This window comes from Rhinoderma darwinii, chromosome 8 (assembly GCF_050947455.1).
Source record: "Rhinoderma darwinii isolate aRhiDar2 chromosome 8, aRhiDar2.hap1, whole genome shotgun sequence".
Lineage (NCBI taxonomy): Eukaryota > Metazoa > Chordata > Amphibia > Anura > Rhinodermatidae > Rhinoderma > Rhinoderma darwinii.
In genome coordinates, this window is record NC_134694.1 from 112396357 (window position 1) to 112412258 (window position 15902).

Genomic DNA, 15902 nt, shown 5'->3' on the forward strand with positions numbered 1-15902 from the left:
CCCCTGTAGCTAGTGTCCCACATCCCCATATATAGACCCCCCCTGTATATAGTGGTCCACATATAGATGACCCTCCTGTAGATAGAGCCCCCACTATAGATAATGGCATTAACAGTTTAGATGAGAAAAAAAAAAAAATAATCTTTTCATACTCACATGATCCCGTTTCTGTTCGCTGCCGATGCAGATCTGCTCTCTTCTGAGCAGGTCTGCAGGAGCCGAACTAGCGTGGTCCAATGACGCTGATTGGCGGGGCAGAATGACTTGCCCCGTCAATCAGCGCTATTCAAGCATGGAAGCAGCGCGATGACGTCATCGCGCCGCTAGCCGGTCAGCGTCGTTGTAAGGCGCTAAATGGTCGCTTTAAGCTTCAGCTTTCCCTGGGGAGATTTTCTTTTTGAAATATATTCCAAAGGAAGATCTATAGCTAATCCTCCAGGTATGATCACTCTCAGCATCCTTGAAGTTAGGAAGGGTGTTTAGGATCTAGGAGGAATATCACTTAATATCAGAAATGCTGTTATTACATTTGTAAAGCTATTCTCGGACCCTGGACGTTTGCCCCTCAGTGGTTCTAGGTTCAGGTTTTATACAGGCTGTTAAACAAGTGTAAATACGCCATCTGAATTAAGACACACTTAGATTTTGTATCCAATTATCTTGCTTATTTTCTAGTCAATTTTTCAAAATTTATAGGAAACTTTTTGGAAAAAATTTGGAGAAATGTCTGTAACACCAGAACCCCTTTTGGTACTGCTGAACCAAACTCACAGCACTTTTTGGATACATGATAATGTGAGTTCATTTCAGTAGAATCCCATTGGGTCCAGGTGCTACATATGGAATACAGACAGTTAAATACGGGCACCCTATGCCCATCTGAATGAGAACTAACAACTAATATCTTTGAATTGTCAGTGCAATATATGAGATAAATCATAATAATAATCACAACTAATTTATAATAACTTAATAGAAAAAACAACTCAGTTAATCAATCACCACATGTAATATAATTATTGGAATAACGTGTTTATTAATATCGGACTTTTTTTTTTGTAAAGCGACAACATTGAAAACAACCACGACAACCCCAACTACCAGTAAGTACTCAATATAGATATATATCATCTACTTTATTTACATATTAAACAGTAACATTTTCGATTTTCCCAGTAAATATGGGCATGAAATGGAATTAAAAAAAATTCCATGTACTGTAACTAAGAGTCCAATAATTAACCATAATGTAATTGTAAGCAGTAAAATCTTTTGTCCAGATGAAGTCGATTGTGAGGGATAACAACTGTTACACTTAGTTGATGCACTAAGAAATTCAGGCAATTGTAGAATTTTCAATAAAAAAAATACATGGAAATCACCTGGTTGTTATCAGATCAAATTAAAGGGGCTGTCTGATTCAGAAAACAGATTTTTAAGTGCTCTATTATGAAACTCTAAGTTGATTGAGAGGGGTCCCCCACTCAAGACCCTCATATATCAGCCTGGAGTTTGTCCATTTCTTTGGAGGATCAGAAACGTCCGTGCATTACACAGACAGTCCATTGTTTTTAACAGGCACTGTGTAATACTTTTTTTCCCCTGTGGGGGTGCTGTAGGTAAAAGGACCTAATGCTGGCAGGTACTGCGAACATATTACAACTGATCACTGGGACACTTTGTGATCAGGTTATTGCTGGGGGGCCCTTCTAATAGAAAGGGATTGTCCAAAGCGGAAAGCAACTTTAAATATACTGATGGAATAACGTGTTTATTAATATCTGACTTTGTTTTGTAAAGCGACAACATTGAAAACCACCACGACAACCCCAACTACCGGTGAGTACTCAATATAGATATATATATATATATATATATATGATCTACTTTATTTGCATATTAGACAATCAAATTTTAGATTTTCCCAGTAAATATGGGCATGAGATGTAATATGAAAATTCCATGTACTGTGACTAGGAGTCTAAGAATGAACCATAATGGAATTGTAAGCAGTAAAATATTTTGCCTGGATGAAGTAGATTGTGAGGGATAACAACTATTACACTAGGATGATGCACTAGAAATTCAGGGAATTGTAGAATCTTTAATAAGAAAATACATGGAAATCACCTGGTTGTTATCAGATCGAATTAAAGGGGCTGTCTGATTCAGAAAACAGATTTTTAACTAAGTGCCCAATTAGGAAACTCTGAGTTAATTAAAGGTGGTCCCGCACTCAAGATCCTTATATATCAGCCTGGAGATTGTCCATTGCTCTGGAGGATCAGACACGTTCGTGCATTAGGGTATGTGCACACACACTAATTACGTCCGTAATTGACGGACGTATTTCGGCCGCAAGTCCCGGACCGAACTCAGTGCAGGGAGCCGGGCTCCTAGCATCATACATATGTACGATGCTAGGAGTCCCTGCCTCTCCATGGAACTACTGTCCCGTACTGAAAACATGATTACAGTACGGGACAGTTGTCCTGCAGAGAGGCAGGGACTCCTAGCATCGTATATAACTATGATGCTAGGAGCCCGGCTCCCTGCACTGTGTTCGGTCCGGTACTTGCGGCCGAAATACGTCCGTAAATTACGGACGTAATTAGTGTGTGTGTACATACCCTTACACAGACAGCCCATAGTTTTTTAAGAGGCACTGGGTAATACGTTTTTTCTCCTGTGGGGGTGCTGTAGGTAAAAAGACCTAATGCTGGCAGGTTCTGCCAACATTTTACCGCTGATCACTGAGATACTTTGGGATCAGGTTATTGTTTGGGGGTCCCTACTAACAGAAGGGGATTGTACAAAGTGGACATCAGCTTTAAAAGATTTCAATGAAAATGGAGATGAACAGATTTCTAAGCCAGAAGAGCATAATGGTTAATTTGTAACTTTTTCCACAAACAGCGCCACTGTTGTCCACAGTCTATGGTCGAAAGTGGTGCTGTTTCTGAGAAAACAAAACAAAAACTTTTTTTCTTATCTCAAAAAGCCCCTTTAACTCTTTGCTTTATTTCTATTTTCAGTCATTTAAAGGGCAAGACCACCCAAAATACCAAATTTCACTATTGCCATAATATCTTCTCATTGACTTAATATAAGAATTATATCAAGAATACTCAATATTTAAGATGGTCAAACACAAATTATACTATGAATATTTCCAATGATTTGACAGTAGTCACAGCCCCGCCTCTGATGTTATCACTGAATACAAATAAATCGTAATAATATTTACAAGAATGATTATAATAATAACGATAATAATAATGATAATAAAAATGATACATATCTCAATTATACAGAAACCACCAAGTGCGAATGTCCTCCTAAAGATTGCCCCCTTATAGTGCTGGGTATAAACCTCTGTGATATTCTTGGTCCGTCATGCACCTGTCCTCGTAAGTAAAGTCGATTTCATGCTACGCAATCAAATCCATTTCATGACTTCATTGTCTTCTGTGCAGAAAATGTAAATATTTTAATTTTATATTTTTAACATTATTGGCAAATGTCCCTATATTACATTTCTAAGATTGAAAGACTTAAAGGGAAATTCCCATCATAGAATATTATGGCATATTGATAGGATATGCCATAATATTCTGATTGGTAGGGGTACAACCTCAGTATACCCCACTGACACTTTAAATAAATGGATAAAAAGTGTCTTCGGTTTTTCGCCTGCACAGCAGCACTCCCGGCAACCCGCTGTGCCGGTAACTGCGATAAATCTCCATTCAGGTGAACGGGGCTGTGTTGTAGTTTCAACAGTCGGCCGGGATCGTCTCTGTACAGGAGAAATTCCAAAGAGACCTCTGTCCTTTTATTCAAAGTATTAATGAGGGAGCCTAGAATAAATATGACATCAGATCATATCAAATGCTAGAACTCAGTACAAATCGTACAGTGCCAACCAGTGAATAATGATAATTATAATGAAAGGAGGGAGGAGGGAACGGAAAGGAGGGAGGGAATGGGCAGAGGCAATAGGGAATACACAGAGGATAACCACTGGTAATTAGGCACTCGGCTTAGCGTTTTCGTAAAAGTATCAAAATTTATAATTAATGAGGGATCCTTCATTTTGAGGATTGGTGGGGAATTCTCAGGCCAGACCCCCACCGACGAGGAAGTGACAACACATCCTAGCCATCACTTCCTATAGTGGGAAAACCCCTCTAAGCTTAAGAGTCCTACTTGTAACCTGTTGGACACATTAATTTGATGGACCTTCATCTTCCAGTTAAGAGATGTGTGCTTGTCTCTAGTGTTATGCCTTTATCCCGCTAGAGGAATCAGTTCTGAGGGTCTACCATCAATCTATATAAGACATGTCAATGTCCACTTTCGTTTATATCCTAAATGATGTCCCCATTATTCACGCAGGTCATATATCAATTTCTAACAAATGATTTGTGTATAAACCCATAAAAAATTGTCCCTAGCACAAGCATTGGACTTGAAATCGGCTGGACTGTTTTCTGCTGGACCTTTGGGGCCCAATATTGTGTCAGAACCTTGGCCCACCAGAGGATCCTCTGGAACTCTAGAGGGGGGCCAGTCCACCTGTGCATGTAGTGTATTTCTATCATTTATTGCTAGCATTTAAAGGGTAACTATACTTTTAAAAAACTTGTGACTTGTGATAGTGTCAGAAGTATTGATTGGTGGAGTTCTGAACACTGAGACCCCCACCAAACACTAAAACAAATCAGCAGAACTGCTCAGGTGTGCCACTTTGTTTCTGATTGAATTTCCACAGAAAGCCGAGCGAGCAGTGTACGGACTCATAGACTTTCTATTGCACATGTACAGCGCTCCAAGAAAAGCTGATCAGAAATGAAGCGATCAAAACTTCTGATATGTTACTATGGCATGAATTTTTTTAAAAAAAAGTTTAGTTACCCTTTAAAACAAAGTGAATTGGAGATGGATATGCTCCTTCGATATGTAATACTTGTATACTGAAATGTTAAAGCGCTCAGGAACATTTTAGTAATATATTACTAGAGGAAAAGTTCTAGTTGTCGTAAGTACGTCCAGTCATTTCTATCTTATGATATCTGGACTAACATCTCAAAAATGTCCCTCAAGACTACAAGTAGGTTTCTCTTCATTTGCTTACATAGATTATCCAACTAATTTATTTTTAGAAAAATGTAATCAATAAAGCAGCCTGAGATGGAGGTGACATGATTTGACTGCTTGAGACAGGGAGGCACTGCTACCTGTGTCAACATCATTTACATGGGGAAAAAGGGAGGTTGTACTATCTGTGCCTTATTTCCTATATAATGCACACGGAGTAACAAGGAGACAGTACTGTCTGTGTCTACATCAATTACATAGAAAGACAGGGAGGCAGTACTATCTGTGCCTGCATCATTTACAAAGAGAGACAGTACTTTCTGTGTCTACATTATTTACAAATAGAAACAGGGAGGCAGTACTATCTGTACCTACATCATTTAACCAGAGAGACAGGGAGGCAATACTATCTGTACCTACATCATTTAATTTAGAGAGACAGGGAGGCAGTACTATCTGTACCTACATCATTTAATTAAGAGAGACAGGGAGACAGTACTATCTGTACCTACATCATTTACATAGAGAGACAGTGCTATCTCTGTTTAAATTATTTACAAAGAGAGACAGGAGGCAGTACTATCTGTGCTGATGATCTCTACATTTAGGCAGTACAATCTGTGATAACATAATTTACATGGAGAAACATGGAGACAGTATTAGCTGTGTTTACATCATTCCGTAGGCAAAATGCTCAGAGCGGGTGGTCACCTAGTGGTCGTCTTGCTGTGAAGTGATTCTGTTGCTGGTCTATGGCCTCCAACCATTGAAAATGCACATTCTTATAAATAAAAATAGTAACACAAAGAAGGAAGCACAACTCATGTATAGAGATAAAAGGGGTCGATTGTAATATATGATTCATCTTCCCAGTTTGTGGAAATCCGTGGCAAACTTTTAAAACTGTAGCGGAATTGATTGTTTCTACAATATTTGTATTTGGGTTATTATTAGTTATGTCTGGAATCTCATGATTATTTCTCCATGAATAATTGTGTGATACAAATGTTTACACAGCGACTACAACATCTCCAACCACAACAACTTCACGCCAAACTACAAGTAAGTTTTTTACTATTTGCTTTAAGAAATTCTCCAGCTAAATTTACTTTAAAAAAAATCTGATTACTAAAGCAGATTGGGAGATGGGTGACATGGTTTGATTTAATCCAACATTCATATCAACCAGTTCTTTCCCCAGAGCTTCTATATGACGATGCCTGACATTACCGTCATCATTACAATCCCATGACTCCTAATGGTTTCCACTATATAATGTTAAAACATTTCTTATTTTTTCAAGAATTTTCCCAGTTTCAGTTTCTCATGACTGTCACGATCTGTGGGTATGTGGACCCACTGGGCCATACCGCCGTAGCGGGATAGCAGCTGGCCAAACAGTGTACCAAGTCAGTCTATAGTCCGAGTAAGGGTAGCTGTGGTAGTTCAGACAGTAGCGATGGTTAGGCTTGGATGGGAGCTTGGCAGCAGACACCAGGGGTAGTGTAACACAGCAGACATGATCGGTGGCACAATACGACTCCAACTCTATAAGGCACAGGAACAAAGTAGCACGGGATACAGGATACAGGTACGGGAACACTGGGAACTGAAAGACACTAAGGGACCATTTGCAAGGACTAACACAACACTAAACACAACAACGCTCAGGGAATGAGGGAAGGGGCAGGGCCCTTCTTATAGTCCAGGGTGAGTATGGGCTAATTAATTTTTTTCTTCATGTGCGCAAGCTGGCCCTTTAAGGCCGGGCACAAGCGTGCGCGCGCACCCTACGTGACACAGCAGAACGAAGCGGAAGTGAGGGCTGGCGTCTCCTGAGGAGGAGATGTGGGCTAGCGCTCACAGATCCATGGTTGCGGCCGTCGGGGGGTGAGTAATCCTGACGGTCTGTGGCCATGGGCGTTACAATAACATTACTGTTTTGTGATAGGAAATTAGTGACAGCTGTCAGTTTCTGGTCTTCAAAATCTACACTTTAACATTCATTGTCAACCAGTTATTTACCCAGAGCTTCTACATGACCATGCCTCACATTACCATTATAATCCCATGACCTTTTATGGTTTCCCTTGTATAGTGTTCAAAAATGTACTTATTATTATTTTTTTATTTTTTTTAAATCAAAATGTAATTTTTTTATCTCTAGAAATCACAACAGAAACCTCAACAACAACTCCGGCCACTTCCCCTCCATCTACAAGTAAGAGGATTCATAAGTAAATATTTCCCAAAAATTAGTCCTTAATGTCTTATACGGCAAAAGTACCGTTCTGTAATATAAAATAAGTGCCAGTTTCTGGTCTTCAAAAATTTAAACATTCATATCACCCGGTTATTACCCCAGAGCTTCTATATAACGATGCCCGACATCACCTTTATCATTACAATCCCACGACTCTTTATGGTTTCCATTGCATAGTTTTCAAAAATGTATTTTTTTTTTTCAAAAATATTAAAAAAGTTATTTTTTTTATCGATAGGAATCACAACAGAAACCTTAACAACTCCAGCCACTTCCCCTTCATCTACAAGTAAGTGGATTCATAAACATATTTTCCCTGTATCCGTAGATAAGCCCTTTCTGTTTAATATGGCGGAAATACAGTTCTGTGGGAGGAAATAAGTGCCAGTTTCTGGTCTTCAAAAATGTAATCCAACATTCATATCACCCGGTTATTACCCCAGAGCTTCTATATAACGATGCCCGACATCACCTTTATCATTACAATCCCATGACTCCTAATGGTTTCCACTGTATAGTGTAAAAAATAATAAAAAGAAATTCACAAAATAATTTTTTTATTTATAGGAATCCCAACCGAAATCTCAACAACTCCAGCCGCTTCTTCTCCATCTACAGGTAAGAAGATTCATAAATATACTTTCCCTGTTTCCATAGATAAGCCATTAGTTTTTTTAATGTATTATGAAATTGTAGTTCTGTAATAGGAAATAAATAACAGCCGCCAGATTCTGGTCCTCAAAAAACGCAGTCCAACATTCATATTAACCAGTTATTTACCCAGCACTTCCCGACTCTTAATGGTATCCATTGTATAGTGTTCAAAAATGTACTTATTTTTCAAAAAATGTTCTAAAAGTAATTATTTCTTTTTAGAAATCCCAACAGAAGCCTCAACAACAACTCCGGCCACTTCCCCTCCATCTACAAGTAAGAGGATTCATAAGTAAATATTTCCCAAAGATTAGTCCTTAATGTCTTAAGGCAGAAATACAGTTCTGTAATATAAAATAAGGGAGAGCTACCAGATTCTGGTCTCCGAAAACGTAAACCTACATTCATATGACCTGGTTATTACCCCAGAGCTTCTATATGACGATGCCCGACATTATCTTTATCATTACAATCCCATGACTCTTTATGGTTTCCATTGTATAGTTTTTGGGTTTTTTTTAAATTCAAAAAGTTATCTATAGGAAAAACAGCAGAAACATTAACAACAACAACTCCAGCCACTTTCTCTCCATCTACAAGTAAAAATATTTATAATGATATTTTCCCTGTATCCAAAGATAAGCGCTTATTGTACAGGGTGGGCCATTTATATGGATACACCTAAATAAAATTGGAATGGTTGGTGATATTAACTTCCTGTTTGTGGCACATTAGTATATGGGAGGGGGGAAACTTTTCAAGCTGGGTGTTGACCATGGCGGCCATTTTGAAGTCGGCCATTTTGTATCCAACTTTAGTTTTTTCAATGGGAAGAGGGTCATGTGACACATCAAACTTATCGAGAATTTCACAAAAAAAACAATGGTGTGCTTGGTTTTAATGTTACTTTATTCTTTCATTAGTTATTTACAAGTTTCTGACCACTTATAAAATGTGTTCAAAGTGCTGCCCATTGTGTTGGATTGTCAATGCAACCCTCTTCTCAAACTCTTCACACACTGATAGCAACACCACAGAAGAAATCCTAGCACAGGCTTCCAGTATCCGTAGTTTCAGTTGCTGCACATCTCGTATCTTCACAGCATAGACAATTGCCTTCAGATGACCCCAAAGATAAAAGTCTAAGGGGGTCAGATTGGGAGACCTAGGGGGCCATTCAACTGGCCCACGACGATCAATCCACTTTCCAGGAAACTATTCATCTAGGAATGCTCGGACCTGACACCCATAACTTGTAAATAACTCATGAAAGAATAAAGTAACATTAAAACCAAGCACACCATTGTTTTTCTTGTGAAATTCTCGATAAGTTTGATGTGTCACATGACCCTCATCCCATTGAAAAAACTAAGGTTGGATACAAAATGGCCGACTTCAAAATGGCCACCATGGTCAACATCCAGCTTGAAAAGTTTCCCCCCTCCCATATACTAATGTGCCACAAACAGGAAGTTAATATCACCAACCATTCCCATTTTATTTAGGTGTATCCATATAAATGGCCCACCCTGTATAACATGGCGGAAATACAGTTCTGTAACAGCAAATAAGTGATAGCTGAAAATTTCTGGTCTTCAAAAACGTAAACTAGCATTCAGATCACTCGGTTAGTTCCCCAGAGCTTTAATATGATGATGCCTGACATTATTTTTATCATTACAATCCCATGTTCCTTTATGGTTTCCACTGTATAGTGTTCAAAAATGTATTTATTTTTTCAAAAATATTCAAAAAGTAATTTTATTTATCTATAGGAACAACAACAGAAACCTCAACAACAACTCCAGCCACTTCCCCTCCATCTACAGGTAAGAAGATTCATAGATATACTTTTCCTTTGTCCATAAATTAGCCCTTAATGTCTTATATAGCGGAAATACGGTTCTGTATTAGGAAATAAGTGACAGCTGCCAATTTCTGGTCTTTAAAAAGGTAAACCAAAAGTCATATCAACCAGTTATTACCCGAGACCTTCTATATGACGATGCCCGACATCACCTTTATCATTACAATCCCATGACTCTTTATGGTTTCCATTGCATCACTTTCAAAAATTTTGTTATTTTTTTAAATTTTTCAAAAAGTGATATTTTATCTATAGGAATTACAACAGAAACCTCAACAACAACTTCAGCCGCTTCGACTCCATCTACAAGTAAGAAGATTCAGAAATATATCTTTCCCTGTATTCAAAGAATAGTCATTATAGTCTAATATTGTAGAAATACGGTTCTGTAATAGGAAATAAGCTGCCAGGTCCTGGTCTTCAAAAACATAATCCAACATTCATATCACTGGGGTATTTTCCCAGAGCTTCTATATAAAGATGCCGAGCATTAGCTGCCTCGTTACCTCCCACAACTCTTTATGGTTTCCTTTGTATAGTGTTCAAAATGTTCTCATATTTTAAACATTTATCAAAAAGTGATTATTATAGTTTTTTATCTGTATCGTGTTAAAAAATGTATTTATTTTTCAAAATTTTTTCAAAAAGTTATTTTTTTATCTATAGGAATTACAACAGAAACCTCAACAACTCCAGCCACTTCCCCTCCATCTACAAGTAAGAATATTCAGAAATATACTTCAATTATGTCCATAAATTAGCCCTTAATGTCTTATATGGCAGAAATACGGTTCTGTAAATGGAAATAAGTGACAGCGGCCAGATTCTGGTCTTCAAAAATGGAATTCAACATTCTTATCATCTGGTTATTTCCTCAAAACTTTCATATGAGAATGCCTCGTATTACCTCTCTCATTACCCCCCACAACTCTTTATGGTGTCCATTGTATAGTGTTCAAAAATTATTTTGTTAAAAATTTTTTTTACTATTATTTATTTTTATTTCTAGGAACCACAACAGAAACCTCAATAACTCCAACCACTTCCCCTCCATCTACAAGTAAGATGATTCCTAAATATATTTTTCCTGTAGTCAAAGATTAGCCCTCGAAGAGGTTGTCTGGGAATGTAATCAGTTTTTCATACTAATGATCTATCCAGAGAATAGGTGATCAGTATATGATCGATGGAGGACCCGACACCCGCACCACACACCGATCAAAACTTTTTCACAAAGTGATTTTTTTTTCTATAGGAATCACAACAGAAACCTCAACTACTCCAGCCACTTCTTCTCCATCTACAGGTAAGAAGATTCATAAATATATTTTCCGTATTTCCATAGATTAGCTCTTAATGTCGTAATGTATTTACTAAAATACAGCTCTGTATTAAGAAATAAGTGGTCTTCAAAAATACAATTCAACATTCATATCAACCAGTTATTTACCTAGTTCTATATGACCATGCCTTACACTACCTTTCTCATTATAATCCCATGACTCTTTATGGTTTCCATTGTATGGTGTTCAAATATTTATTTTTCAAAAAATTTTCAAAAATTTATTTTTTACCTATAGGAATAGCAACAGAAACTTTAACTCCAGTTACTTCCCCTCCATCTACAAGTAAAAGAATTTATATATTTTTTTTCCTGTATCCAAAAATGAGCCCTTATTGTCTAATATGTCAGAAATACAGTTCTGTAAGAGGAAATAAGTGACAGCTGCCAGATTCTGCTCTTCATAAACGTAAACCAACATTCATATCAACCAGTTCTTCCCCCAGAGCTTCTATGTGACGATGCCCGACATTACCTTTCTTATTATAATCCCATGACTCTTTTTGGTTTCCATTGTATAGTGTTCTAAAATGTATATAGTTTTTTTTAAAAAAATGTCTAAAAGTAATTTTTTTTTATCTATAGGAATAACAGAAACCTCAATCACTTCGGTCACTTCACCTCCATCTACAAGTAAGAAGATTCATAAATATATTTTCCCTGTATTTAAAAATTAGACCTTAAAGGGGTTGTCCAGGCAAGGTTCAGTTTTTCATACTGATGACCAGTCCATAGGAAAGGTCATCAGTATATGATCGATGGGGGGATCCGACACCCGGATCCCGCACCGATCAAAACATTTTCACAAAGTTATTTTTTTATCTATAGGAATTACAACAGAATCCTCAACAAGTTCAGCCACTTCCTCTCCATCTACAGGTAAGAAGATTTATAAATATATTTTCCGTATTTCCATAGATTAATGTTGTAATGTATTTACTAAAATACAGCTCTGTAATAGGCAATAAGGGACAGCTGCCAATTTCTGGTCTTCAAAAACATAAACCAACATTCATACCAACCAGTTATTTCCCCAGGACTTCTATACAAGGCTGCCGGACATTACGTCTCCCATTACAATCCCATGACTCTTAATGGTTTCCACAGTATAGTGTTCAAAAATGTTGTCTTTTTTAAAGATATCTTTTTTTATACATAGGAATCACAACAGAAACCTCAACAACTCCAGAAACTTCCCCTCCATCTACAAGTAAGAAGATCTATAAATATATTTTGTGTATGTTCATAAATTAGCCCTTAATGTCTTATATAGTGGAAATACAGTTCTGTATCAGGATAAGTGACAGCGGCCAGGTTCTGGTTTTAAAAAACGTAATCCAACATTCATATTGCCCGGTTATTTCCCCAGAGCTTCTATGTGAAGATGACCACCATTGCCTGTCTCGTTACCGCCCACGATTTTTTAGGATTTCCACTGCATAGTGTTAAAAAAAACAAAAACTTTTTCAACAATTTTTCACAAAGTCATTTTTTTTATCTGTAGGAATTACAACAGAAACCTCAACAACTCCGGCCACTTCTTCTCCATCTACAGGTAAGAAGATTTATAAATATATTTTGTGTATATCTATCAATTAGTTTCTGGTCTTCAAAAACGTAAACCAATATTCATACCAACCAGTTATTTCCCCAGAGCTTTTATATGACCATGTCTGACGTTACCTTTCTTATTATAATCACTGTGTGTTTTTTTTGTATAGTGTTCAAAAATATATATATATTTTTTTAAATATTCAAAAAGTTATTTTTTTATCGATAGGAATTACAACAGAAACCTTAACAACTCCAGCCACTTCTTCTCCTTCTACAGGTAAGAAGATTCATAAATATATTTTCCCTGTATCCATAGATTATCCTTTAATATCTTATATATGGAAATAGACTTCTGTAATAGGATATACAGCAAGTGACAGCTGCCAATTTTTGGTCTTCAAAAACTTAATACAACTACAAAAACATAATATTTACAGACAGTAAATTTTCTAGTTATTGAAATTTAGTTTCTGAAATTTAGTTTCCAAAATTTAGTATCAAAACACACCTTACCTCCTTGATTAAAGATTCCTCTGAGTTATGCTCTCTCTTTTGGTACACTATATGGCCAAAAGTATGTGGACACCTGACCATCACACCCATATATGCTTGTTGGGCATCCCATTCTAAAACCATGGGTGTTTATATGAAATTGAGCCCTTTTTGCTGCTATAACAGCTTCCACTCTTCTGGAAAGGCTTTTACAAGATTTTGGAGTTTGTCCGTGGGAATTTGTGTCCATCCAGTCAAAAGGACATTTTTGAGGTTAGACACTGATGTTGGACGAGAAGGTCTGGCTCTCAATTAACTGTTCTAATTCATCCCAAACATGTTTAATGGCCATGTAAACCTTTGAAGACTTTTTTCTTTTTTACTAAAACTGTGTATTTTAGTGTTAAGTGCAACTTTTTAATTAGTTTTTATTCATAAAAAAAAAAGTGTAACTTTTTGAGATACAGTTTCTTCATATCCTGGAGCCAAAGAAGCTGTATCTTGCGCTGAAACCTGAATCTGTCAGCTCAGTGGGACTGACGGCTTCAGTGACTGTAGGTTCTGACCTGTTATCGATCACATCTAAATCATGTACAGTGAAGGAAATAAGTATTTGATCCCTTGCTGATTTTGTAAGTTTGCCCACTGTCAAAGACATGAACAGTCTAGAATTTTTAGGCTAGGTTAATTTTACCAGTGAGAGATAGATTATATTTAAAAAAAAAAACAGAAAATCACATTGTCAAAATTATATATATATTTATTTGCATTGTGCACAGAGAAATAAGTATTTGATCCCTTTGGCAAACAAGACTTAATGCTTGGTGGCAAAACCCTTGTTGGCAAGCACAGCAGTCAGACGTTTTTTGTAGTTGATGAGGTTTGCACACATGTTAGATGGAATTTTGGCCCACTCCTCTTTGCAGATCATCTGTAAATCATTAAGATTTCGAGGCTGTCGCTTGGCAACTCGGATCTTCAGCTCCCTCCATAAGTTTTCGATGGGATTAAGGTCTGGAGACTGGCTAGGCCACTCCATGACCTTAATGTGCTTCTTTTTGAGCCACTCCTTTGTTGCCTTGGCTGTATGTTTCGGGTCATTGTCGTGCTGGAAGACCCAGCCACGAGCCATTTTTAATGTCCTGGTGGAGGGAAGGAGGTTGTCACTCAGGATTTGACGGTACATGGCTCCATCCATTCTCCCATTGATGCGGTGAAGTAGTCCTGTGCCCTTAGCAGAGAAACACTCCCAAAACATAATGTTTCCACCTCCATGCTTGACAGTGGGGATGGTGTTCTTTGGGTCATAGGCAGCATTTCTCTTCCTCCAAACACGGCGAGTTGAGTTAATGCCAAAGAGCTCAATTTTAGTCTCATCTGACCACAGCACCTTCTCCCAATCACTCTCAGAATCATCCAGATGTTCATTTGCAAACTTCAGACGGGCCTGTACATGTGCCTTCTTGAGCAGGGGGACCTTGCGGGCACTGCAGGATTTTAATCCATTACGGCGTAATGTGTTACCAATGGTTTTCTTGGTGACTGTGGTCCCAGCTGCCTTGAGATCATTAACAAGTTCCCCCCGTGTAGTTTTCGGCTGAGCTCTCACCTTCCTCAGGATCAAGGATACCCCACGAGGTGAGATTTTGCATGGAGCCCCAGATCGATGTCGATTGACAGTCATTTTGTATGTCTTCCATTTTCTTACTATTGCACCAACAGTTGTCTCCTTCTCACCCAGCGTCTTACTTATGGTTTTGTAGCCCATTCCAGCCTTGTGCAGGTCTATGATCTTGTCCCTGACATCCTTAGAGAGCTCTTTGGTCTTGCCCATGTTGTAGAGGTTAGAATCAGACTGATTCATTGAGTCTGTGGACAGGAGTCTTTTATACAGGTGACCATGTAAGAGCTGTCTATAATGCAGGCACCAAGTTGATTTGGAGCGTGTAACTGGTCTGGAGGAGGCTAAACGCTTAATGGTTGGTAGGGGATCAAATACTTATTTCTCTGTGCACAATGCAAATAAATATAGATCATTTTGACTATATGATTTTCAGTTTTTTTTTAATATAATCTATCTCTCACTGGTAAAATTAACCTAGCCTAAAAATTCTAGACTGTTCATGACTTTGACAGTGGGCAAACTTACAAAATCAGCAAGGGATCAAATACTTATTTCCTTCACTGTACATGTCAGAAACACGCAGGACCCGCTGTATGGGAAAACTGCTAAAATTTTGCGCCTTTTGCATTTTTATGCCGAAAAATTCATTATGATGGACTCCAGGAACAGGTGTAAATTATAGGAGAAATCTACTCTAGTTCATAGCTGACGTAAATTTCCCTTTCTGCCACATGGACAGTCAGAGACGCGCCTAAATTAATAAGAGGTGTGTGCCTCTTAATAAATTAGGCACATTTTACTCCAGTTCCCTTTTCTATTAAGACTTGCGTATAAAATAACCTGTCATTACAATTACCAATACCTTTTCATGGTTTCCAATGTACAGTGTTCAAAAATGATTTATTTTTTTCCCAAAAAAATTCAAAAAGTTATTTTTTTATCTATTGGAATCTTAATAAAAAACTCAACACCTCCAGCTTCCCCTCCATCTACAAGTAAGACGGTT

The 15902-nt window shown here is 37.6% G+C and overlaps 1 protein-coding gene across 1 annotated transcript in view; it reads left to right on the plus strand.

Moving 5' to 3' along the window:
• The first annotated feature begins 354 nt into the window (after positions 1-354).
• The window catches only part of LOC142660042 (uncharacterized), a 57369-nt gene continuing 41821 nt past the window's right edge, over positions 355-15902 (plus strand). The window contains exons 1-16 of the mRNA XM_075836693.1: positions 355-439; positions 7268-7321; positions 7602-7652; positions 7931-7981; positions 8240-8293; positions 9793-9846; positions 10140-10193; positions 10551-10601; positions 10894-10944; positions 11140-11190; positions 11465-11512; positions 11812-11859; positions 12055-12105; positions 12386-12436; positions 12731-12781; positions 13007-13057. Of these exons, the coding sequence (XP_075692808.1) occupies positions 355-439; positions 7268-7321; positions 7602-7652; positions 7931-7981; positions 8240-8293; positions 9793-9846; positions 10140-10193; positions 10551-10601; positions 10894-10944; positions 11140-11190; positions 11465-11512; positions 11812-11859; positions 12055-12105; positions 12386-12436; positions 12731-12781; positions 13007-13057 (856 nt within the window). The remainder of the gene's footprint in view (positions 440-7267; positions 7322-7601; positions 7653-7930; positions 7982-8239; positions 8294-9792; positions 9847-10139; positions 10194-10550; positions 10602-10893; positions 10945-11139; positions 11191-11464; positions 11513-11811; positions 11860-12054; positions 12106-12385; positions 12437-12730; positions 12782-13006; positions 13058-15902) is intronic.